The 27,185-nt window shown below is 39.0% G+C and overlaps 1 protein-coding gene across 1 annotated transcript; it reads left to right on the top strand.

The window, feature by feature from the left end:
• Window positions 1-2,769: 2,769 nt before the first annotated feature.
• polr3a (polymerase (RNA) III (DNA directed) polypeptide A) lies at window positions 2,770-27,084 on the top strand. The gene is made up of 31 exons (XM_056366474.1): window positions 2,770-2,946; window positions 3,398-3,533; window positions 4,019-4,156; window positions 4,712-4,883; window positions 5,017-5,171; window positions 5,586-5,825; window positions 6,289-6,451; window positions 6,836-6,972; window positions 7,063-7,166; window positions 7,264-7,405; window positions 8,043-8,183; window positions 8,322-8,391; window positions 8,701-8,828; window positions 8,908-9,046; window positions 10,186-10,350; window positions 10,573-10,745; window positions 12,297-12,408; window positions 14,174-14,292; window positions 14,741-14,878; window positions 15,481-15,651; window positions 17,779-17,892; window positions 19,151-19,237; window positions 19,330-19,412; window positions 20,140-20,310; window positions 20,775-20,868; window positions 21,031-21,123; window positions 22,103-22,267; window positions 22,506-22,670; window positions 24,132-24,263; window positions 24,357-24,489; window positions 24,580-27,084. The coding sequence occupies exons 1-31, from the start codon at window positions 2,903-2,905 to the stop codon at window positions 24,726-24,728; spliced, it is 4,173 nt and encodes a 1,390-aa protein (XP_056222449.1). The 5' UTR covers window positions 2,770-2,902; the 3' UTR covers window positions 24,729-27,084.
• Window positions 27,085-27,185: the final 101 nt, after the last annotated feature.

Below are 27,185 nucleotides of genomic sequence, written 5' to 3' on the forward strand. Positions count from 1 at the left end.
TTACATATATATTTGCACAGACTGATAATATAATATAACCTTGGGTCATGTTTCCCTAGATGTAAAGATTTACAAAGAGAGACCAAGCTCTTTGGGGATATATTGCCTCCTGAGAGGCAGATTTAGAGAACCCAGACCATGTTGAACACTGTATTAGATGTTTAATGAGAGGCCTTCGTAGACCTAAGTGGCAGCAGAATTGGAAAATGGAAAATCAGATTCAGCCAGGCAATTTTCACTGTTGGAGGTTGTAAGTTGACAGAACAATTAATCAGCACAAACATGTTGTGGAAGGAAATCCTTATCAGGAAGTCATCAGTCACCATCAGTGCTTCCATGCCAATGTATCAAACAACACAGGTAAACAGCAGATTTGTTTAGTCTGTGCACCCACTCTCGCTCTACATGTCCAGCTGTTGGAAATTCATTTGATGCCATCTAGAGGCCAGACTACAGATTGCGGCAAATATACTCAACATGACCCATAGGCCTACTGTGATTTAAACAGGGAGATATTTTTGGGGAATTGGGTTACTTCACCACTGAATAATATGAGCGTGGATATAGGAAGAAAAAAACTGACGTGCAAATCAAAATTAGATGTAACAACTCACTGTTACACACATGCTCAAACATATGCATATCCATATGTTATATCTGAGAAGATCTTTGCACATTCATTCACTGATCCTCACCTTAAGCATAAACAACTCTCAAAATAAACTGCACAATACTAGAAATCAAACCCCCACCCCCCAGGAACAGTTTGATATTTTTGGGAAATGCACTCTCGCTTTCTTGCCAAGAGTTAGATGCAAAGACTCATACCACCTTCATGTCTGTACGTAGAATAGAGCAAGGGCCAGGAGTCGTAAGCATAGCTAGGCATGCAGACTGACAACAGTTAATCCCTTCGCCCAAACACTTCTTTTGCAGCGATCTGCTATTGCAGCTCAGGCAACAAGATTCAGTCACTGCGGCCTGCTGTTGTTTCTACATTCCTGTTAACAATGGTGGGAAGTATCTGCTCCTGTACTGCACAGTTATGAGCTACTTGTACTTACATTTCAGAGAGAAATATTGTACTTTTTACTCCACTAAGCTACATTTATCTGTCAGCTGTAGTTTCTATACTTTTCCGGTTAAGATTGTACATTTAAACAACATATGATGATTACAAGTACATTACATTGTTAAAGAATAAATAAGTTGGACCCATTATTTAAGGCTTCAGATATGCATATGTTGTTAGCAGTTTCACCAAAAAGACATTTTCCCTCTAAACTTCTTAAAAACTGTTAGCGGCCCAAAGAGGTAAAACTCAAATATTTCACAAAAAACAACAATAAGACATTAATTAGATTTATCTTGTGGCCCTTTGGAGGGGGCCTGACCCCTTGGTTAGAAACTGGACTTTATGTACTAAAACTGTATACAAAGTATTTAAAAATTTGACCAGCTGCAACAGTACAATTATGAAGCAATTATGAAGTAACAATGTAGTATATAATGGGCTAATATTTCAGTCACAGGGGCCGACTTTCTGCAGAAGCACTTTCTGATAATAATTCTGTCGCTACTTTTACTTAAATGCTGGGCATTTACTTGTAATGGAGTATTTTTACATTGTAGTATTGATACTTTTACTGTAAAAGACCTCTTCCACCATTGAACTCTAGCGACCTACTCATAAAACATTGACGTTGACAATACATTCACACTTGAGTGCTAAATACGTAAATAACTTCCCATGAAAATATTTTGGTTGGGATGTGTTAAGTCAATTTTCTTTGAGCATAAAGGCTATTCACTGGTCAAACTCCTTGGGAAATATTACAAATTTTAGCCGTTAGGTGTCAGCACTCACTTGATACCGATTGTCTTCGTGCTCCCGTCACTTCTCTTTGCTGTTGTTGTGCATAGACTTATGCTGCTTTCAGGTACTTTATGGTGGCTCGAAAATTCTACATAGTCGGTCCTTAATACGGGTTATCGTGGGTTTGTCAGCAGATTCAGCATACTCTGTGATGTCTGTAAAAAGAAGTAACAGCGAGTAGACGACACGATGAAAAAATAATTATTTGGCGCTTTAATATCACGCTAGCATAAGTACGTTTTGTCACAGAAGACGAGGGATGCGCACATGCAATTGTTAATGTTTCAAATACTTCATTAGTTAAAGATGAAGTCTTACTTTCGTATGGAGACATCATACAGTTTTCCTCTATGCTCTCCAAAAGACACATCCTGTCAACTTCTTGACGATTAAGGACTAAGATTAGTAGATAACTGACGAACCCTGAAGGCAGCGTTACCGTGGCTCACATGCTAACAACACACTGCATGTCAGTGCACTGAAGTTAGCTTCCGATTCGTAGCTTCCGAGTTGGCAGTTAAGGGGAAAGTTAAGGGAAATTTAACTCAGTACTGAGCACATAGCTACTATGGAGAAAGCATGTTAGACATTTTAGTTTAAGTGAAACCCACTTTCAGGCTTGTGAAACATTTATTAAATTTTTGAAAATGCAAAAAGGGGAGATGTCACTGCTTTATTCACATCTAGAGAGGACAACTCATTTTCATTAATTTTCACAATTCTGAAAGTCGGTTTCAGACTGTTAAGACTATGTCCAAAGTGGTACAGTCTTTCGCAACAGTAAGAGGTACAAAAAAAAAAAAACAGTGTCAAGTTCTCCTTAACTTTCCCCTTAACTGCCAAATCGGAAGCTACGAATCGGAAACTAACTTCATCGTCTGCATGTCGCTGGCTGCTAGCATTTCCACAACATGGGGAAGCCAAGTGACAGCGTGCTTGTTACACATGAAGCTTAGCCTGCTGGAATTAGGATAAGATAACAGTTTACTTATCTGTGTTGTTATTTGTATAGTTGAAGCTGCCAAAATGGTGAAGGAGCAGTTCAGAGAGACAGACGTGGCTAAGAAAATGTGAGTATAACAGACCGAGGGACACTGCTAGCTCGTCGGTTAGCCACTCATTTTACAACGTGACTTATATTGACAAGTTGTTTAATACATTAATATTAAAGAATACTGGAGGATAGAGCTACCAAACTGCCAAATAATTCAGTGGGGTTAACCTTCACACCTGACACGTTAGCTCACTTGTGCGCTGTGTGAAATATGAAAAATTCTGTATATATAATAAAGTCTGATTAGTAGAATTCTTTTTTTTTAGTTTACTCTACTTCTTATTACTTCTTATGGCTTATAGTCGTGTAGAAAGGTGTGTCAAAACAGTTATACTTAAACAGTGCAAGCAGTTGGTTTGCTCAAGCAGTGCTGCTGATATGACATGAAAGCAGAATTTATCCTGTTGTGATTTCAACTGGTTAGCCCTGTGATTTTCTTTGCTTTTACTCTTTGCGTTGGTTTACAGAAGCCACATCTGCTTTGGGATGAAATCTGCTGAGCAGATGCGTCAGCAGGCTCACATCCAGGTGGTCAGTAAAAATCTGTACAGTCAAGACACTAAACACACTCCACTGGCCTATGGAGTGTTGGACCACCGTATGGTACGACACAGACACAAACACCCCACATCCCACACACCTAACTTTCTTATTTTTCCTATTGTTTATTATATTCACATAGTCTATTGTCTTGTGCCTAAATTTCCTGTGGAACTTCTACACCTAATCTCTACTCTCTGTCATAACTAGATTTAGTTGATGTTGCTTGCAGATCTCTGCTTTTATTTCTGTTATTTGGACCACCAAACACAATATTATGGAACTTGAAGTTCATTATATGAAGAGTTTTGTATCTCCCTCTAAAATCTTGAGATTTTGTTAAAAAAGTAATTGATCACCTGTTGCACACCACTGCATCAAAGTGGTGTAGGTATAACTCCACAGGGATAACCATATGACTGACATAGTCCAGTCTGCACCTATTTAGGAACAACTGTCAAACACTACGATTATATTGAATAATGTCATTCAGCCATTGACCACCCTCACACTTAGAGCTTCTCCATTCCCCGCCACGTTTTCTGCAGGGTACCAGTGAGAAAGACCGACCTTGTCTGACATGTGGAAAGAATCTGGCAGATTGTTTGGGACATTATGGCTACCTGGATCTGGAGCTGCCATGTTTTCATGTTGGCTATTTCAAAGCCATCATAGGAATCTTACAGGCAAGTGTTATTAGCGTTGTTTTTGAAATGGAACATACTGCAGTGTCCACAATACATTCAAAGGGTAGCTGGATAAACAATGAGATGGTGTATAATTTAACATCAGTCACTTGGAAACTCACACATTGTGATGGTTAGCATGATCGGTATGGAGGTCAACCTTCAGGGTAATGTCACGCACTGTGCAGGAAGAACCACTGATTTTGCAAAAATTGATTTGATCAAGGTACCTCTAACTGGAGTGCAGAAAGCAGCAATATATTTTTTCCTTTAGGTGTCACTAGAGTATCAAAATTAGAAGAGGCAGAATGAGAATTGTGTGTGTATCCTGAAGCTCACTCTTTTCAATCTCCCAAACAAGTAAATAAGTCAAAAATCTTATATAGTTTTATCCTAATTATGTATATAGTAAATTCTTGACCTTATTATTTTCCATATGTTTATATCAGTGCAGCCATAATCTCCACTTTAATCATTTAAGCATTTGTATGAGACATTGATTCAGTTCCCTCATTCTAATCTATTAATTCTAATTTTATTTTGTCACGTGTCCAGATGATTTGCAAGACATGTTCCAGCATAATGCTGACAAAAGAGGAGAAACTGCAGTTCACAGATCACTTGAAACGGCCTAACCTGGCCTATCTCCAGAAACGAGGGTTGAAGAAGAAGATCTCTGATAAATGCCGCAAAAGGACAATCTGTCTGAGCTGTTCCGCTTTCAATGGTGAGAAAATACTTTTTTTTTTTTGTAGTTCTTATATTACCTCTCTGACACTAACTTTTTTTTTTTTTTTAGCCAGTCATCCTGATGTGATAAATGGAAAAGATGAGTCCGATGTCTCTTTTACCTTTTACAGGACCAGTGAAAAAGTGCGGGCTGCTTAAGATCATCCATGAGAAGTATAAAACAACAAAGAAGGTGGTGGATCCTTTCGTGTCAGAGTTCCTGCAGTCCTTTGATATCGCCATCGAGCACAACAAAGTGGTGGAACCTCTGCTGAGCAGAGCGCAGGTGAGCTTTTTACTCTGTTTCACACTGTGCAGTTGGCGTCATACCAAGCTGTGGTATGTGGCAACTGAGAGTGCCTTTCAAGAATAGGAAGTTCAGCAGGAATGGGGCTGGGTATCAAACTGCAATTATTTTTTGCTTACTGGCAAAATATGTGTTTAAAGTTGGATTTGAATGATTGGTCAGATTCTGATTTAGTCATTGTTCGCTGACTTATTTTCTCATGTAATTCAGAAAAAATTGCTAATTTTTTAACAGCAGTCATTGAGAAGTTTGGCATTTTTAACTATACGAAGAAAACTATGGTAAGTAAGGTATGGAAATAAGTATTATTATCAAAAAAAAAAGCCCTAAGTAGAAGCGCTGTACGACCCTGTGTTTAGCCTCATTTTGCCTTGAACATCACTTCTTTTATAGGAAAACCTGAACCCATTGGTTGTGCTGAACCTGTTCAAGAGGATTCCACAGGAAGACATTCACCTGCTTCTGATGAATCCTGAGGCAGGGAAACCTGCGGACCTCATCCTCACCCGCCTCCTGGTGCCACCTCTCTGCATACGACCCTCTGTGGTCAGCGACCTGAAGTCGGGCACCAACGAGGACGACCTCACCATGAAGCTCACGGAGATAATCTTCCTCAATGACGTTATCAAAAAGGTTGGTGTCCGTCTCTGACATTGGTTACTTATACAGTATTCGTATAAGACTTAAGCCTCTGGTCTGATTTAGAAATAATGAGGTGCTGTGGGCAAGCTGGCCATAAGATACTGATATAATCAGTCTTTAGAAAAGAAAAATATTAAATTATTTCTAGAATGAATCACATTTCACACAGCATACAACTCCTTAACAGTGAAGCCAGAGAGCAAACACTGGGTCCAATAAATGAGGAAATCTCTCTCCTCCACTTACAACCTGCTCACTCAAACTACTTTGTTTCTAGAGTGGTCTGATTCAAATTCAACCAAGACGCTGCACTCGGTCGTTATTGAATGACTGTTGAGGCCTTGAGCTGACACTTAATTATCAGCCTTACAACTCTTAAGACATCTGAAATGCAGTTGTCAGATCTCCTTTTCATGACGACAGCCCACATTAACAAAACTATTTTATCATCCAGCATCGTATGACGGGGGCTAAGACTCAGATGATCATGGAGGACTGGGACTTCCTCCAGCTGCAGTGTGCCCTTTACATCAACAGCGAGCTTTCTGGAATCCCCCTCAACATGGCACCTAAGAAATGGACCAGAGGTTTTGTGCAGAGACTCAAGGGGAAGCAAGGTATAGTGTATATTAAAACCTGTGATTTCACCAGTATTCAAATGTTTTTTTTTTTGTTTTTTTTTTTGCTTTATTTTTCTGTAATTTGGACACTCTACATAATTAACTCTGTAGATACTAATTTCAAACTTACTCACTCACACACTGCACGAGAAACAAGGAGAGAGTTATTTTTATCTTGGCATTTCAATATTATCGTCTCAAATATTGGCAGCCTGTGTGAGTTGTGATATCAATTGATTTATCTGCCTAAGACACATGTTTGGCAAATTGGAAATTTGGCACTAGGCAAGTGAAAATTTTGTCCTCATACAACTGAATTTTAAAAACAAGGCGCATGTTCTGAATTGCGGACTGACTGACGTATTTACTGTGATAACTCAGGTCGATTCAGAGGAAACCTCTCCGGGAAAAGAGTGGACTTCTCTGGCAGAACTGTCATTTCTCCCGACCCAAACCTGAGGATCGATGAGGTGGCCGTCCCAGTACATGTGGCCAAAATCCTGACGTACCCAGAGAGGGTAAGCCCAGCTCCATGTCTACAACAAATACACTAAACAACCACCTCCATGCCAGATCTTAGGTTAACAAAATTTGATACTATGTTATAGGTGAACAAGGCCAATCTGGAGCTCATGAGAAAACTTGTTCGCAACGGTCCCGAAGTTCACCCTGGAGCCAACTTCATTCAGAATCGTCACACACAGATGAAAAGGTGAGTCTGGCTCTTTCTGTGGCAAATTAAAACCAGTATTTAGCTGATTTAGTTCACCACAAAAAAAAATAAAAAATGAATTCCCTCTGTGTGCCAGGTTTTTGAAATATGGAAACCGCGAAAAGATCGCTCAGGAGCTGAGGTTCGGTGATGTGGTTGAAAGGCACCTTATAGACGGAGACATCGTCCTCTTCAATCGACAACCCTCTTTGCACAAACTCAGCATCATGGCCCACATTGTAAGTTTAGTTTTTGACCTACAACTCCAATGAAAGTGGTTTGGAGAAAGAGACTTAGTGTGCCTACCAACACAGGAAGAATATCTGCATGAGCTTTAATTTTATTAAACTAAGTTGTTTACAATGTCAATTAACCGCAGTTTAGTTGGTGCACATCTTAATACTTGTTGTCAATCCTCCACAAAAGCAATTTTCATGCTCTCTGCTGAGTACAAAAGTCACAGCTTTTATCTATTGAACAGGAAAGATGGACAAATATTAAAGAAAAAGTTTCTGACAGAGAAATTGAAGTAAAATAATCTTTGCACTTTTTTGCTCCCATCAGAACTTAATCTACTGAACAAAAATAATTGTGCTGTGCACTGATGAGGCACAGGTGTCTGACAGCAATCTGTAACAGATTGGAACAAAATAGATAGTTATAATTGTAGTAATTATAATAATTTTCTGCTATCATCAGTCCCAGTAAGCTAAGCTAAACAAGTTAGTGTACCAGAGTTTTGATAAACTGATCTGAATGTAGTGAAACTTGCCAAGTTGAATTTAGTTTTCATTTTCTTTTCACTCTGATCTGTTTAGTTGCTTCTTTATGAATGAGATTGTTTTTTTGTTTTTCTTCCTCTTCCCAAATACACAGGCCAGAGTAAAACCTCACAGGACGTTTAGATTCAATGAGTGTGTGTGCACCCCCTACAATGCCGACTTTGACGGTGACGAAATGAACCTTCATCTACCTCAGACTGAAGAAGCCAAAGCTGAAGCCCTGGTCCTGATGGGGGTACGCATCTTCACAACACATGTAGTGTACAGGCACCTGTCAGTGTTGACGTTCAGCATTGAAAAGCTGCCTTCTGGGACTGCATTGTTCATAGGAAATTGACTGCAGCCTGACACAAATTGTTATCTTTTCTTCCAGACAAAAGCTAATCTTGTTACTCCGAGAAATGGCGAACCTCTGATTGCTGCTATTCAGGACTTTCTGACAGGTCAGCGCCATGATGTGTGGCAGCCATTCACAGTGCTCCTTTGCTCATTTATCCATGATGAAAGGGAAAACTTTCATTTCCAGAACATACGTATACCTGGAAAAGCATATGTGATGTTAAATGTGGAAGAGAGGTCTCTAATGGTATAAGAAAATATTCACTAAAAGCTTTAATAACATAATTCAACGTAAAATATTTGAATGTGGTTTTTTAAAATTATTTTGTACCTGATGGGGGAGCACTTCAGCCATATTTGAAAATCGACTATATTCATTTCCATTAATCTTGTAGCACATTTCTACCTCCTAGGGGCCTACCTCTTGACGCTGAAGGACACCTTCTTTGACAGATCAAAAGCCTGTCAGATAGTTGCCGCGATCCTGGTGGGCAAAGATGAGAAAATCAGGGTCTCTCTCCCCCGACCGGCTATAATGAAGGTACTCCACTCTGCGGTGAGCCTGTTGCATAACTCTGTGTTTGTGACCTGCCACTCATGTTTTTCTGTGTCCCCATCAGCCCATGGCTCTCTGGACAGGCAAACAGATTTTCAGCCTCATTCTGAAGCCAAGTAAGGAATGTCCAGTCAAGGCCAACCTGCGGACCAAGGGCAAACAGTACTGTGGCAAGGGAGAGGATCTCTGTCATAATGACTCATGTGAGTTTCTTTAGTAAAAATGTCCGCTGGACATATACATTTAAAATGTTGTTGTGATGTTTAATGTTATTTTCAGGTGATTGTGATCTCTTTATTTGCAGCGGTGTACAGCTGCAGAAACTCGTGCACACTCAGACACAAGAGCAGGGTTATTTGATCAATATGAAAGTAATATCACTTTACAAATAATGGGTTACAGTTAACAAATACATTCCACATATGTAAAACAAAAATTCATTTAAATGATAATAGGAGGACTGTATGTAATGTTCTTCTTCTTAAGAGGATCAGCCTATTTTTTTCCTTAGCTTTGTCATTATAATTCCTTCAAATCCTTTTTCCTTCTCCCAAAAACTAGCTCAGTGTTCCCTCCAATGATTATTAGTTGAATGTGTTCCAGCTTTCATTACTACTCTCAAACATCAGCAGGTGCCTGAGATGTCTACTGGCATGCACCACACTGTGACAGCTGTGGCCTGAGGCATTGTGTTTTCATGTTTTCTGTCCCGTCTGTCCCATTTTCATGAACGCCATTCTTCAAATTTGGCATTAACTAAGGATGAACTGATTAGATTTTGGTGGTCTAACCCTCATAATACACATTTTTGGTCATACCTGTGACACTAACCGTGGGTGCCCACCTTGAAACTGTGGTGATTGAACAGCTCTTCTATTCTGCCAGGTCGAAGGTGTGTGTGTGTGTGACGCATTCACGGTTTAGAATTTCTTGCTTCTTTGCAGCAACATCTTTATTTGAGGCATTGTCCCCTGTCATGGCAACAACTTTGTGTTCTATTGGAATCAGCTTTATCGGCCAAACGTGTAAAAACAGACAATGATTTTGACTGTTTTATTGGTTCTGTCAGTGAACTTACACATTAATACAGCAGACGTACAGCAGAACAAGAACAACAAAGTCAAGTCACATCAATTTTATTTATGTATATCCCTAAAATCCCTTTAAGGCTTCTCTCCACTATATTATATAATTCTGGGCAGACATGGATTTAAACTGCAGCTTGACTTGTTGGTGGAGGCATTCAACCGCAAAGTGGTAACTCTAGTTCACCTTGGTCGTGTTTCTCTTCTGGGACCTAATGGCGTCAATACCTGTCACATTTCCCTTGTCACCTTCTCAGTCGTGGTGATCCACAACAGTGAGCTTATGTGTGGCAGCATGGACAAGGGCACCTTGGGATCCGGCTCCAAGAACAACATCTTCTACATCCTGCTGAGAGACTGGGGACAGCTGGAGGCTGCCAATGCCATGTCCCGCCTGGCAAGACTCGCTCCAGTGTATCTTTGTAAGTTGTCTCCAGGGCTTTCACAACATGTATCTCATAAGTGAGATATCTGTCAATCTCTGCAGAAATAAACCTAAAAAAGTTGTTATAGAATCAGTGACTCTCTATTGTAGTTTGGAACTAGAGTAGTAGTTATTCTCACTTCTACAAACTGGATGCTGGATGATCTATAGCGATATTGAATGTAACTTAAGTTAATATTTTTGAACCCCCAACTCTCAGCCAACCGAGGCTTTTCTATTGGAATTGGTGACGTGACACCGGGCCAGGGTCTGCTGAAGGCCAAACAGGACCTGCTGGATGATGGCTACCAGAAGTGTGACGAATACATCGAAGCTTTGCAGACGGGCAAGTTGCAGCAGCAGCCGGGCTGCACAGCGGAGGAGACCCTGGAGGTAGGTGTGACAGCACATATTCACACATGGAATATATACCCATCCAGGTGAATTTAAATTTAAGTTATCTGGATCCTCATTGCAACCTCTTATTCAATCAGCCGCATGCACACTGCACCACATGACACTTCCCACCCCCACAACATTTACTGAAAATCCAGACTGGTGCTGAGTCACCAGAGGTGTGGATGACTCACTTTCATTGAAAATTCAAAAGAGACTAACAGATGTTATTAAGAAGGAAGCCTGGAGTGGAAAATGAATTTGTGAATTTATGAATTAATTGGTGATTAGTTAAATTAGTTGACAAGCAGTGAAGTTAAGCAACAGCTGAGCTGAGGTGCTAAAAGAACAAGCTGATGTTAGAAATGACACCAAGTCAGTCTGAAGTCGGCATTACATGGTGTGTCCACCTGAAAGCATTGACACGTTGATTTTTCAATTTGTAAAATGTCGCACTCAATTCTTTAATGACCAAATGTCTCATCAAAAATGTTTGTTTATGTTATATGTTCATATAAAAAGGAAATATGCTGATATTTCATTATTTTAGTTTTTAAACTCTTAAATATTGATATCAGCAATTGCTTAAAAATCCAGTATGGGTCAGTCTCTCATCTTGAGCAGACGGGACGCACTGGCTACGTCTCAGAAGTATATACACTGTTATTAATCTGACCAAACTGTATGCACAAGTAAACGAGCCACCATTGCTGCGGTAGCATCTCACTAACACACCTATGCAATAATGCTGTAAGATACTGTATATATTTGAAACATTTCACCTTTTGACAACTTTTCCTACCATATTTGTGAAGAAATAAAGCCATTAGCACCTGTTAAAATATTTGAATTGAATTAGTATTCAAACAAATCCTTTATGTAATGTAGAAAGAAAACACAAAACTCAGTTCTAGTAGATGTCTAGAAAGCTGCTGTAACAATAAACTTGAAGTTTGGAGGAAAAAAAAAAAAAAAACAGAGCAAGATCCATAATCCCCTGCTCCGGGAAGTAATTTACATTTTAATGTATTTCCTTGAAATCTTCTTCCTCTGCCTAAAACAAGATGTCCTCAATAGTTGTGTTTCTACACCAATCAATATATGCAAAGAATTTCCATAAATATTTCAGATTTTTTATTGAATGCTGTATTTGATCTGCTCAAAATTCATGAGGTCACAGATTGCAAGTTTGTTGATGCATTACCATAATCGAGTACTGCTCGTTAAGGATTCAATTACTTTTTGGGTTTTGCACTTTTTCTTTCTACATCAGTCCGTTTCCTCCCTTTATATCCCTCCAAACTTGAGATTTAAAGCGATTATTGTAGATATTTCACAAATGCTCGTATGATATGAATGGTATCATATCTCAGTTGGTCACATCTCAGTCGCTATGGATTCAAACATTTGCAGTAATAGGGGCACAGCTCTTTCAAAAGGCTACAAACATGTTTACGAAAAAAGCCTTTATCCTTGTGGTTTGACCTTTACTTAATGTATGTTTATCAACAACCAAGGTTATTTTATTTTATGTGTGTTTGTCAATAGGCTCTCATTTTGAGAGAGCTGTCTGTCATCAGAGACCGAGCTGGCAGCGCCTGCCTCAGGGAGCTGGACAAGAGCAACAGCCCTCTCATCATGGCTCTTTGTGGCTCCAAAGGTAAGCTAGCTGGAAAGGTAACTTGACTAACAATTAAGATCTTACTTTGATTCTTTATATTCTTAGATAAAATCTTGTTTGAATGCAGAGGCAATGAAGGAACCACAGCAGGAGATAAAATGATTGTCAACAACATTACAGGCTACAGTACAATACTCTTTCCCTAAATACTACTGAGGGAAAATAAAGATATGGAGAGTCCTGCATGAGGGATAACACTTTCTTCCTGTAGAACAGCCAGTGTCAGCCCTCACTGTGATCTATGCTAGGACATGTCTTCATTTTTTTAGCACTTTTTTAGTGTTGTGTTAAAAAAAAAAAAAAAGTGACAAATGAGGGAATTAACAGAGAAAAAAGGTCTGACACAGGAACATAAAGAAGAAAGGCCTGAGTAGAGAGTCAGAGAAATCAGGATAGTCTAATTTTGTTCGGCTTATAAGCGCTACCAGTTGTAGATATCTAGACTGAGAAAGGGCAAAATTTCTCTCTCAAAAGTAGAGGAAAAAACTAGAGAAATCTTTGGATATGTAAAGTTTGAGTGTGATCGGTATCAGTATGGCTGAGCAAGCAAAAGATAAGTCAGAATTATAATAAATTTTTTTCTAAATTTTTTCTGCCAACAAAACTTGAGGTTACTTATCCTCTAACCCCCGCTCTCTGATAACCTCAGCAATCCTCAAAGTGAGACACTGAAACAAACACAAGAAATCAAAGAGAACTTCGGGTTACTCATCATCTGACCCCTGTTCTCTGATATCAGTGTTCTACATGTGTAGACACCAAAATAAGAAAACGGCAAATCACTTCTGCCTCAGACAGTTAGCGATGACACGAAAACCTTTTATAGTAAGAACAGAAGTTATCTGTCATTATCAGCTGCCTGTACAAATAAATCTTCTTAACTCAAAGAAAACAAATGATGCAGTATAAAGAAATATGCCGTCATTGTTGTGGTAATGGTTTAGTCGGGTGTTGGGGCAAAGTACACAAAAAAATATCTCAAAATGTTTTTCAGTGGCAGCATCAAAATGGAATAACACATTGACTAAATTGTAGTAGTTTAGAATAACAAAAGAAAACTCATTTCAATAAATAATTTCATATTAATCTATAAGGATATAAAAACACAGTCACCAAATCTTCACATTTGAGGAACTGAAAATAGTGAAGCTCTGTTGCTAGATAAATGAAAAACGATTTGATTCTTAACTGCCTTTTAGTATATTGATTAACTAATCCTTTCAGCACCAAGAATCTATCTGGGTGCTTTCTGAATTAGTCTGTGTTAATTGATTGTGAACAGAATAAAAACAAAAATCAGTTAAAACTAATTTGTGTCACGACCACTCTACACTTTAATTGGTTATTGTTAAAGGCATTCAGCAGCTCATTTATGCATTTGCCCAACTGTTCTCTTCACTTTCAATTATTACTTGACACCTTTTTGGAGCAGGTCCTGGTAGGGAGAGAGCCATAATTATCCAGGAAACAAGTTGTCCCCCAACTTATAAATAGGTGTGTGTGTTGGGATGATAAAATCCAAGTGAATTGGTTTCTGCTTCTGTTTAAAAAAAAACAAAAAAAAAAAACAACAACAACCTATTTTGCATCTAACACAACAAATAAATCATCACTGCTCTTCTGCTAAAATTGATTCTTAATTGGGAATCTTTGTGTGTTATACTTCTTGTGTTAGCATTATTATTATTTTTTCGTGTGTGTACTGTGTGTCACCTTTTCCATCGTCTCCTCTGCTTACACACAGGATCCTTTATTAATATCTCTCAGATGATTGCCTGTGTGGGCCAGCAGGCCATAAGTGGCTCGCGAGTACCTGATGGTTTTGAGAATCGTTCCTTGCCTCACTTTGAAAAGCATTCAAAGGTAAGGTCCAATTGATTTATTTTCATTATTTTGCTGTATGTTCCTCAAAGGGAAACCTACATGCTGTACTCTGGATTTGTTTGCAGGGATGTACAATGGTTATTTTATTTTTATTTTAATAGCAAAAACATACTTTGAGGCCAGCGTCTCCTGTTTTAATTAATTTTTTTTTTTTTTTTTGAATTTTGAATTTTGATTGTAACCATGTGTCACTTCCAGGTCTCACACTTTCTCATCAGCTCTGAAGTGCTGAATCAAAAAACATCAATGCATTCGATTACTGTTTTGTCTTTATTCATATCTCTGCTTCCCCAAGGATCATTTGTAGAAGAATAACAGAATGGGATAAGAACATTGAACCGAGACCTCAACAATAACAAGAACAGGCCTTTCACATGTTTCTAGAATACTCAGAAGCCTCCTTAATGGAATGGTGCTTTTTCAACAGCTGCCTGCTGCTAAAGGCTTTGTGGCCGACAGCTTCTATTCAGGCCTGACACCCACAGAGTTCTTCTTCCACACCATGGCTGGGCGGGAGGGCCTGGTGGACACTGCTGTGAAAACAGCAGAGACTGGATACATGCAGGTAATGCCTGAGACCCCCACCCCACCCCCACCAGCACTACGCCTGTTGCCATTATGATACCACAGGGCTGAATCAAAGTGTGTGTGCCTATCTGCTTTTAGCCTTGAAGATCTTCATTGTTAGTCCAGTAGAGTTGTGGTGTGCATTTATGCAGCTATTTTAAAGTAACTATTTTATTTTCAGTATTTATGTCGATTTTGTTTTTTAATTAATCCATTAATCATTTTGTCTGAAAAATACCCAAATTCCACATCACAAATTCTGAGAGCCAGAGGAGACCTCCAGTCAACAGTCCAAAACCCAGAGACATTAAATTTAAAAACAGAAAAAGACACTGAGAACTTTTGCATTATAAATTACCTTCATTTGTCTTTCAATTTATCAACCAAGCGTTTTAGCACTACATGGAACGGTATGAAAATTAAATATAATATATAATATAAGTCTTAACACTGGAACATTTTTATAGGAGTTAGCCAGGGTTTCATCTCAGATGTGTTTTCAGACATATACCTTGATTGGGGGTTTTTTTTTTTTTTTCTCTCTTGTGTCTGTCGTATATGTGTCACTGTGATATTTATTTCCTGCCTGTGTTTGGACAGAGGCGACTGGTGAAGTCCTTGGAGGATTTGTGCTCGCAGTACGACCTGACAGTACGCAGCTCCACCGGCGACATCATTCAGTTTATTTATGGTGGCGACGGTCTGGACCCCGCTGCAATGGAGGGAAAGGATGAGCCGCTGGAGTTTAAGAGGGTCCTGGACAACATCCGAGTGAGTTAAATCAGCTTGGCAATTTCTTTCTTTTTGTCTGGTATTATTTTTTTCTTCAGGTCTCTTAAACACTCTCACACGTACATGTCCTGACCTCACTGCAAACACACCCACACATACACCAACAAACATGAAAGCCAAAAAAAATGTATTTATCTTAATGTGGCTCTCACATAAACTTTACATAACCCTTCATGTTACTGCTGTCGTATTTCACTTCAGTAATTCCTTTCCTTTCTGTTTTGTTTGGTCTTTATGTCTGTGTCTCAACCTTCATAGACATTGAATGTGCACTTCATACTACTTAGTGTTAGGTATGCTAATGTTTAGTCTGTTTGCTATCAGTAAAAAAACAAACAAACTAATCTGGAGAGTTGGCTTGGCAGAAGGTAATCAGTTGACTTCGTGGAGTGATTTCATGTAAGAGGAAGAAGCCTTGTTGCTTCATTTATGTAGCCTCAGCCAACTTTGTCCTGATAAATAAAGCTTAAATAAATTAATCTGCCATACGAGTGTTTAGGCTGGAAGGGATTAAGAATAAGAAGTAAGAAGAACAGTAAACCACTTGCTGGAGTACCTCTTGGCAATGAGTATATTACGAGTTACTGTATCTTTATCTGAAATTTTTTACTCCTCAAGTATCTTCTTACACATTGTTTGGGCTTTAATCAGTTTCAACAATATCAACTTCAATGAAACAAAACCGGCAGCAGAACATCGTGTGGCATCAGCCCTGACCGATACCATGACCATACATTGGGAAAAAAACAAGCTTCTCTGTCTCACAGCATTGGCTCAGTTTAGCCTTAGGGAAGCCTTTTAAATATTTGAAACACTCAAATGTGCTGGGGCTCTGAGAGAATGAACACCAGTGTGAATATTCTCCCACTGCGAGAAGCCTACTGGCAGCCACAGAGGCAGCTCATTACCACAGAATCTCCTCGTGTGAAAACACACAGAATGGTTAAAATTACAGCAAATTCAGGTTTTGTTGTCAAATCATGTCGCAGGTAATTAAATGAAATTATAGGAGGTTAAAATTTATTTTGACTGCACGAGAGTGATCATGTTGGCTGAGCAATTTAATTAGTAGTTTAGAATAGATTTTCTGGTTAAAAGGGTATTCACCCTCAGGTCTTTTCTCATGTTTACTCTACTCTAATGTGCTACTTTGTTGTTGCCTTAAAGGCACAATCTCTGAAACCAAAGACCTGCAGAATTAGAACATCTATCACTTCCAAATTAACCGACACGTTTTAAAATACTGTCGACAACAAATACATCAAGTTCTTAATGTTTTCTGGTGCTGGTCAAGATTTGTTTATGTCACTGATATTTGTGAACACAGTAGTAAAACAACCTCCAATCAATTATCATCCTCTGATCGACAGAAAGCATTTTTCTCTATTCATACATTCTTATCAGTTTGTGACTGTAGCACAAATTTATACGGTCACAACCAAAAGAATGGGAATTTTTATAACTGTAATCAAGAATAGATTGACTGTGGGACCCCAGGCATTTCTGTATCTTCTTGTTATTACTGTGTGATTAGCAGTCTGTCAGTCGTATAAAACAGTGAGTGTGGCAATTGCTGGCAGAAGATTGATCCCTGAAATCTCCAGGAAAACCCTCTGTTGCTATCGGCAAGGCAAATGAAGGTGCTTTACAGATAGCATTGAAGAATAATAAAGGAGATTGATCATAGTAAAACACCAGCAGTTATTATCATTATTATTAGTATTATTACCATTAATTGCATTATTAGTATGCGTGTATCAGTCGACACTAAGGCAATTACCATCCATCTACCAAAAGATCATGACTGATCTGAGTAAATGTAATAGTTCAACTAAATATAGTGATTTATATGTTAACAAAAGCAGCATATCATTAATGGAGATCAGACTGAGTATGATGGACCTTTCTGTTCCAGTCAGCAGTTCATTTTCTCTTTGCGTTCACATTAAAGTAATTTCAGATGCAATAAGGAGGATTTATCAGGCGCTCCTGATCTATCAAGGTGTCGAGTGAGCGAGTTATCAGGAACTGCTGACCTGTGAATGAATGCCTCAGTTGTGTTGGCTCCCTATTATTGCCCTTTTTCTCCTCTCCGTCCCCCTCCAGGCAGTCTACACATGTCAAGATGAGCCTGCACTCAGTCAAAACGAGCTGGTCCTCACTGCAGATGCTATCATGAAGAGAGCTGACTTCTTGTGCTGCAGAGACAGCTACTTGGAGGTAACCTCATCACAGCACGGTGCTGTCTGTGAAAGTTTTATTTCTTCTGTAATTTATTTGTTTTCGTAAGAGACGCACTTCTGACTTTTGTTCCTTTAGTTCCCATTGAAGAAATGCAGGTGCGAAAATAAGTAACAAGGAGAATGATTATATTTTCTAGTATTCAAACAGAAAAGTGTATAATTTAATATATTCGAAGATGATGGACGTTTCTCTCTTAGGGTTCTTGATAATATCAAGTGATAAAACTACAGTCTGTTGTTTCGGGCAGTGCAGAAGTTGCCTGCACTGTAGCAAGAAACACAACAGAGATTTCAGCGAGTACAGGAGTTGGATACACCAGAAAGAAATTGACCTGAAAAATCTCTGTTGTGGCAAAACACCTGTATGTCCATTTGTATTTTCAGAATAAAATTACACAAGGGCAGGAAACTATGAAAACTTTTAGAAAGATTTAGTTAGGTATGTCTTCACAGCGCTACAATTATCAACTTTTTTTTTTTCTAGAACAGCTTTCTTTCTTTCTTTCTTTCTTTTCCGTGTGGGCTGATAGCTTATTAAAAGTCAGGTTAATTGTACAGAGAGAAAATCATGGTGGTGTTACAACATTACCTCATACCAAGTCCATAAGAAAACATGATTTAAAAAGTATCCTTTGACTCAGTGTGTCTTTATCGGCTTACAACAGTGTGCTATAAACAGGAAGAGGAATAACATGGCAAGTGATGTGAAAATGTAATTCGTTTTTGTTTAAAGAGTACAGATAAATACTGTCATTATATGAACTCAAAGCCAGTTACAGGCAGTTAATTGGTGCGCTGGCAGTAATACATGTGAACCTTTCCCCCCCTCTTGTGAAGGAGTTAACTGACACAGGCTCAGAGAAGTACCTGGAGGTATCGTGACATGGCATGTTGGATTGTGCTTTAACTGAATTGTGAATGGTGTGCTAGCAGGATTTGGAACAGATTAATAACTTATTTAATAATCTCATTGTTGCCCTTGTACAATAAAAGAGCCTTCGCCAATGTGCTTAGATTCACACTCTGACATCTTACTGCTCTCTGATATCACCCAGTGGGTTTTATGGGAGGTTGCATTGCCCACGTCTTACCTGTTTTCTGTGGTATCTAACAACTGCATGATAATGTATCATGTGTCAAACAGCATACAGTTTGGTATTAATTGTTTGTTCTTAAACATCCTAATGAATCCTCGGACTAGTCATCTGAAAATGATTTTCTCCCCTCAACTGTAGGAGATAAAGAAGTTTATTAAGAGCATCTCAGAAAGGATCAAGAAGACCAGAGATAAGTACGGCATCAACGACAACGGAACAAGCGAGGTAAACACTGCAGATTAATGCGCTGCATTCAGCAATGCCTAAGCTCAGCTATACCTGAAACTAACGGCTTGTCTTTCTACTTTGTATTGTAGCCAAAAGTTCTCTATCAGCTGGACCGCATTACCCCCACCCAGCTAGAGAAGTTCCTTGAAACCTGCAGAGACAAATACATGAGGTACAAGGCTCATGTCCTAGTGCTTTTCTCAGCCTCATTGTTTTTATGCGATACCCATTTGTGCGACATAGACAGCTCAAAATGTGCCTCTGGTAATATTTAATTAAGAGAAAAATTTAGAAAAAATTTAAGTGAGTGGCTCATAATGCCCTCCAAAGTAAGTAAAAACAAGACTAAGAGTAAGGTTGTGGTATCAAAGGACTAATTTTTCCCGACCACTTCACTTCACCAAATTCTGTAGGATTCCTCCTCTGGGAACCATGTATATACACAGTGCGGTCCAAAATTTTGAAACCACTTCTGGATACCAAATTTCATGACAATCAATCCAATATTTGTTGAGATATTTCAGTCTTGACCAACTGACACTGGCATTCTATGATCCATGCCACCAGCATGGCTATAATCAATCTATTCATGTGTGTTGGTGCTGACTGTCAGACTTTCCCCCGTTTTCTTTCATGATTTATTTTTTTAAATCAGAATTTGTTTTTTTTTTTAGACCAAAAAAAATTAATGAGCCCAGAATTGCTTGTAGAAGTAGCAGATTTTTATGTTGTGATTGACATGTTTTTTCCCCACATGAACACTCATCTACACTGAGAGTCGTACATGATGTCCATTTTTGTGTGATAACTGCCAAGTTTCACTTTTAATGAAAGCTGAGTCAGTTTAATGACAGTTGACTCACCTCGGAGACTTTCTTATCATGTGTTTACTCATGTAGAGCTCAGATGGAGCCGGGGTCAGCTGTAGGGGCCCTGTGTGCGCAGAGCATTGGAGAGCCTGGTACGCAGATGACCCTGAAAACCTTCCACTTTGCTGGCGTAGCATCAATGAACATCACTCTGGGGGTGCCTCGCATCAAAGAGATCATCAATGCCTCCAAGAACATCAGGTATGATATGTAATCATAGAGATGTTGCTTAGTTCCCTCTGTGTTTTCTGCAGAGGAAAAAAATAATAAGCCGTTTCATCCTTCAAAGGCGAGTACCGGCTTTGTCTCATCATTTCATCTTGAAATTCATTGGAAATTATCACTGCCAGATGGGACAAGAACTCATTCATAACCGCTCCCTCCTCGATTGGATGGAAGCACTTTTTCTGTTTAGTATTTGCTTCCAGACATCACTGCATTTTTTTTGTTTTGTTTTGGTTTTTTTTTCTTCTTTAAAAGGAGTTTTGCAGCTCCGCAGGCCTAAGGCACTTTAATTGAAGTATAATGTTGGTCCATGGTTTAGACACCGAATTAGTGCATTTAGCAGAATGAGCTCTGCTGGGCCACACAAATGTGTCACAGTAATGAACACATCCCCAATTTGCTTTGAATAAGCCATTGAAAGCCTTTTACTCACCGCTCAGCACCCCGATAATTACGGCCCATTTGGATGTGGAAGACGACGCTGACTTTGCCAGGCTGGTGAAGGGGAGGATAGAGAAAACTCTTCTTGGAGAGGTAATCCAACCTGCTACATTTTTACCTTTATCAATAAATCTGTGCTCTAAGATAGAAGTAATGGACTAAAGGATACCAGTAGTTTCGAAAGTAACTGTGTTTAAGATGTGAACAAATTGAGGTGTGGAGCTGTGATTAAAAAAAACTTGCTGTCCTCTACAGATTTCTGAATACATTGAAGAGGTTTTCCTACCGGATGACTGTTTCATCCTGGTGAAACTGTCACTGGAGAGAATAAGACTGTTGCGACTGGAGGTACCACAACTTTCTTTTTCTTTGCTACTGACACAGTGTGTGAATATTTCAAGTGTGTCCTCCTCCTCACCTAGATTCATTAAAGATTAATTGTGGTTTGTTACAACTTGGGTCTTATTTTTGTGGTTTTGGTCTTCCTTTTGTATCAGTGATAACATTGCATTCCGCAAAGTAATTGCTGGGATACAAGATTCTCCCGGACTTTTCCACAAATAACTTGGTGAATACGATGTTATTAAAAATAGGAACGATGGCCAAAACTATGAAAATTAGTTTAGTTATGAAATTAAAAAGTTACAACAATCCTTTAAAGCAACACTATGTGATTTTTGAAACTGGAAATATCACTTTATTTCCGTTTGTAATTAAAAGCTGTTGCTGTAAAACAACATTACAGCAGGTCACAGATTTTAATAGTCTTATCAAAAAAAGTCAAACCTCACCAAAAGACCCGTTTGTTGTTTCCCGCTTGTGGTCTCATTCTACTTGCTCTGTCAGGTCACTTAATGGTGATGTCTTTAAAGGAACAGGTCGACAGAGAGTAAATACACTCTTCAGCTTTAGTACAGTAAATACGAAGCTATTGCCAGCAGCTGGTCAGCTTGGCTTGACACAGAGACTGGAAATGTTGGCTCGCCTGTCTCTGTCCGAAGGTGGAAAAAAATTCATTAAAGTTCCACTAACAAAAACATTATCTCTTGTTTGTTTAATCCTTACAAAAATGTGTAAGCACAATGCATCATTTTTGTGATCTTTAGAGGTGCTGTTAGGCAGATCTTTTTACGTTTGCACAGACTGTTGTCAGAACTATTCCTTTAAAGCAACTGACTTGAGAAAATCTTGGAAGTGCTTTCACATTTAGTGTCTGTAGGTAATGAAGTGCTACGTTATAGGTCTTGTGTTGTGTGGTAAGAATAACAATGGAAGCCTGGCCTCTGATATATATATATATATATATTTTTTTTTTTTCGTCTCTCAGGTAAATGCAGAAACTGTGCGTTACTCTATCTGCATGTCTAAGCTGCGAGTGAAACCAGGAGACATCGCTGTGCACGGCGAGGCAGTGGTGTGTGTGTCTCCACGAGAGAACAACAAAAGCTCCATGTACTATGTGTTGCAGTCATTAAAAGAAGAGCTTCCTAAGGTGAGAATCTGGTGCATGATATACTGATATTGGCTTATATATTTTCTTTCTATTTTTCTCTTCTCTTACATTATTTATTTTACACCTTATTCATATTTCAAAAGTTAGACTGAGATTGTAAGTAAACAAAATCTTACAGTTCTCTCCTGTGTGGTCTCATCATGGTTTAGTGTTCTATCTCTACTCTGATCCATCTTCTTTTTTTTCAACTGTTCACATTGCGTTTCTCACTCGGAAGGTGGTGGTTCAAGGAATACCAGAGGTTGCCCGAGCTGTCATTCACATTGATGAACAGAGCGGCAAGAACAAATACAAACTCCTGGTGGAGGGGGACAACCTGCGAGCGGTCATGGCTACACACGGAGTGAACGGAAGCAGGACCACTTCAAACAACACATATGAGGTATCAGTCGAGCGAGACTTAAAGCCTGTGGCGCTGTAGCTTGGATTCGAGCCCTGAATTGTTTGGGCCCCACATCTGCCCTACATCTGTCACATTTAGAGACCGAACTGGCATCTCTGTCAGATTGTGAACCTGCTCTGCATGGATCGCCCTGACACCGAAACCCATGACTGAAATGTAGGCAACAGTGATTTCAGTTCAATCAGTGGCCGACTCTATATTTTTCTATTTTTAATAATTAGCTGAATTGATAGAGAATAAAGGAATATGTGCATGTGTATCATGCTTGTGTCTAGGTGCAAGTTCCAATTTATTTGGTACACCTAGAACCTAAAACTATTGCTGTTAGCAGATTAGCCCTGTAGTTAACTTCATGAATGTTAGAAGGTTTGGTCAAACTATTTTAGAGAGGTGCTGATTCAACTTTAGTGTCATTTTTTGGCTGTAGTTAATGATATTAAATTGTGTCCACATGATACCTTGCCATGTCGCGAATTATGGGCATGACTTCCAGTTGTTTGTTTCACGGAACCAGTGAGAGTTTGAACTTTGAACTATTTGTTCATCCATTCTTCCATCTGCTGCTGCTTGTCCAGCTCAAGGTTGCGTTAATTTAATTAATTATTTCATTAGCAATTATATACTGCAGGGAAGTACTGCAGAAAACTGATATGTTACCAAATACTTTTTAGACCATCTTTAAAACTTTCGTACTTTTGCCAGTATGACGGTGAAACAGGCCTGGAAGTGCATTTTATGTCATATTAAAAAGGTCTTAAAAAGTCTTACATTTAACTTTGTTGGAACCCTGAATAATAGAAAGACCATCCAACCTCTACTTGTGCAGCCTCTTTCGATTTTCAACACCGAAATTATGTCGAACTATCATCATCTCGTAAGAAAAGAGTCGGTCTCTCTGATCTCTGCTTGACTTGTTTTGTGTTTCACAGAATGGTTGACTGTTTTCTTTCGAACAAATATAAAAGTAATTAATTCATAGCAGGTCAGAAATGCAGCCGTTAAACCAAAGTCAGGTAAATGCTTTTTTTTTTTTTTTTTTCATTTTGGACTGCTTCACTGATGTCAAGGCACTCTGAAATCTGCTCACAATTTTATTCCCGGGTTCTGACAAAAGAAGAGAGATTTTTTATGACACGCGATTTACATCAGTGGCTACACGGACAAAGAAGTATTTACCCATGTCCGTGGAGGTTGACAGTCAATTTTATCTTCATTGTTGCAAAGTAAGGCCTGCATTTTCAAATACATCCACTCCTGAGTGTTAAACATTAATCTTGATTTTCACGGGTGGAAGCCAGGGGCTCAGTATGCATTGGGAATTTTTTTATTTATTTAACCACATCTCTACTTTGAATAGTTACAAATCAGCCTTGATTATTACAGTAGAATATAGAATAACCTCAGCTTTCTTCAAACAAGCTTTTCTGTGTATTTTTCTAGGTTGAAAGGACCTTGGGTATCGAGGCTGCTAGATCGACCATCATCAATGAGATTCAGTACACCATGGTCAACCACGGAATGAGCATTGACCGGCGTCATGTCATGCTTCTCGCAGATCTCATGTCCTATAAGGTATGAAACCATGATCGGTCCTTGGTGGTGTGTGTCTTTTGTCTATTTAAAGAAGTGTTTCACATGAGTGCACACTGTCTTCTGTCCATAAAGGGGGAGATACTGGGAATCACCAGGTTCGGTTTAGCCAAAATGAAGGAGAGTGTCCTCATGCTGGCCTCCTTCGAGAAAACAGCTGATCATCTTTTTGATGCCGCCTACTTCGGACAAAAGGACTCTGTCTGCGGTAAACTGATACTTCATCTCTGTATTGAAAATGAACTTTGCTCTTTATGTCTTAACTGGGGTCTTAACATTTCCTGTGTTCCTGTTTCAGGGGTGTCTGAGTGCATCATCATGGGGATTCCAATGAATATCGGAACAGGACTCTTTAAACTCCTACACAAGGCTGACAAGGATCCCTCTCCAGTCAAAAGGCCTCTCCTCTTTGACAGCGCAGACTTCCATATACCTCTGATCACATAGCATCGAAGAGAGAAACAGCAAAGTTGTTTGAAGGGTTTTTTTTTTTTTTTTCCAGAGCCTGCTATGAGACTATTTTAAGATTATCTTCAGCATATACAGAAGTGCCTGCACAAGTGTCACATCATTTCGATTTTGGGGATCTACAGAAAGTGGGATTGTGTCTTCTTATTTTTGGCATGAGCTTTTTCTTGATGCCACAGACGCTGCAAAGCAAATTTGTTAGCATGTAAGAGATGGTATAATTGCTTATTGTTTCGTTTTGACTCGTTAGATGCTTTAAACACTTGTTCTTTGCTGCTTATCTTTTTTTTTTTTTACTTGTTTCTAAAATGGTGTTTCTCAGGCGTTATTAGGATGTTACATAATCTTATGTTCCCTCAGTGCCATGGCACTGAACAGTTTTGGTATTGTTTTGCATGCATAATGTAACCCAATTACATGTGCAGCAGACTCTAGAAACATTACCTCTTAATCATGAAGCAGACTTGATTTGGCACTTAGTTTTGCATCATTATATAAACTTTGTTAGTATCTATTCGTCAGCTTCTGTCTGGCAAAAGACTCTTCATTCACGCTGCAAAACCCACTTCAGGAGTGTTTCTGAAACCTTTGTTTTCATATAAGATAAACATGAAGTTCCATCCTGTATGAAGCATATTCATATAGTAATGTTATAATGTATATAATGTAATAAATTAATGACAAAGAAAAACATGGGAAAATAATTATTCTACAGTGATTGACCAATTGAAGGCCAGAATTGTTTATGGTAGCACACCCTGTTGGCCAATCAAGTTCTGTAAAGCAGTAACATCACGTTTCAAGACATTTTTCTTTCATGGATCAACCTTTGCCGAAGACAGAATTCTAAATTTGTCAGACATGACCTCTTGATATTTTTAAACCATGCTAGCAGTCAATTGATCAGTGGTTTCCACCATTTTGGTACTCAACAAACCCAACCATCATTGGATGGATTGCAATGAAATTTTGTACAGACGTCCACGGTCCCCAGATGTTGAGTCCCTCTGACTTTGGTGATCCTTTAACTTATCCTTTAGCAGCTAAAGGATAAAGTTTAGCGCCTCTGTGAGGGAGACATTTGTTGTTCAGGGTGAGATATCTCAACAATTAACTGATGGAAATTTGCTACAGATCTTAAAGGTGTGTCTGACTTTTCCTCTAGCTGCATCATCAAGTCAAAATTTCAGTTCAATACTTTTGTTCATTTGTTCATCGAAGAGCTGCAAAACTGACATTCCCATCATCCTCAGCTGTACTTTGTGTTAAGAGCAACTTTAAGCATACTAACACTAAATGAAAATGATTCACACGGTAAACATACCTGCTAATCAGCATGTTGCCATGCTAGTGTTAGCCATTAGCTCAGCGCACCACTGCACCTAACTACAGAGCGATGGCTGTTGATTTGAGCTGTGTCCCAAATCAATACTACCTACTCAACACTAAAGCATACTCTGTTAGCAGTTAGCCTACAACAAAATCAACATACTTTGTATACTATCAGATGTTAGTCAGACGGCAACTTAAACTTCACCAAAGGTTTGGACACACTTCCCCATGGGAAGGTGTACTGCAAATCAGAATATCTTTCCTAGGATTTAATACATTTCTGTGTGTAATAAGCGTGTATTTTATCGGAGCTGCCACCCACCCATGGTTAACTTATTTTTTCGATTGTGTGTTTCGGCTCCATTTAGCCACAGAACACAATACGTACTGAAAACCTGCTTGGAATCAGTGTGTAGTATGGAACTGGGACAAGGCGTCAGTCTTGTTTTTCATTTTTAAACCTGACCTCAGAAAGGGTCACAGTCGTTGCCAAAGACAGCATTCAAGACAATTTGTTTGACTTCCCGGCATTTGTTGTCTGCGGCACACTATATGGGTCAGATTCCCCGATCATTTCTCATCATTCAGATGGTCCCAGATGGTTACAAGCTTAAATATAAACACCTTTAATGGGGCAGTGAAAAAAGTGTGTTGTTCTTTTCTTTTTGGGTCACCACTGGAATCCATTGTAACTGCCGTCTTCCACAAAGGAGCAAGTCATAAACTTTCATATTTCAAGTCAACAGGGGTATTTGACACTGAAAAGATTTTAGATGCAGTATCCCTTTAAGCTCATACTGTCATACATGTAGTACTGTTTAACTCCGGGGTGTTAAGTAGCTGCAGACATTTGATTGTCTGACAGCATTTGTTGTTTAATTGATTAACCTCATAGACACTGACACAGCTCTTACCCAGTGCATCTCTCTGCAACGTGAACGTTTTGTGGCAGTTTTGGTACATTTTCGGTACATTTTCTGCTGAGTAATTGGAATAGTGCATTAGCAGTTTTGCCAAACCACTGTTATCTGTTCTTAAATAGGTCTCATGTCCCACAGCCGATGTGGCAGCCAGATGTTGGAATTTACTACTAGCTAACATTTT

Source organism: Seriola aureovittata, chromosome 21 (assembly GCF_021018895.1).
Source record: "Seriola aureovittata isolate HTS-2021-v1 ecotype China chromosome 21, ASM2101889v1, whole genome shotgun sequence".
Classification (NCBI taxonomy): domain Eukaryota; kingdom Metazoa; phylum Chordata; class Actinopteri; order Carangiformes; family Carangidae; genus Seriola; species Seriola aureovittata.

What these genes read in the sequence shown, in the direction of transcription:
- polr3a (XM_056366474.1), top strand. Translation starts at nt 2,903, where the DNA reads ATGGTGAAGGAGCAGTTCAGAGAGACAGACGTGGCTAAGAAAAT. An exon ending in GAGCTGTTCCGCTTTCAATG is followed by an intron (nt 4,884 to 5,016) that starts GTGAGAAAATAC and finishes TACCTTTTACAG; the next exon opens with GACCAGTGAAAAAGTGCGGG. An exon ending in ACTTTGAAAAGCATTCAAAG is followed by an intron (nt 14,293 to 14,740) that starts GTAAGGTCCAAT and finishes CTTTTTCAACAG; the next exon opens with CTGCCTGCTGCTAAAGGCTT.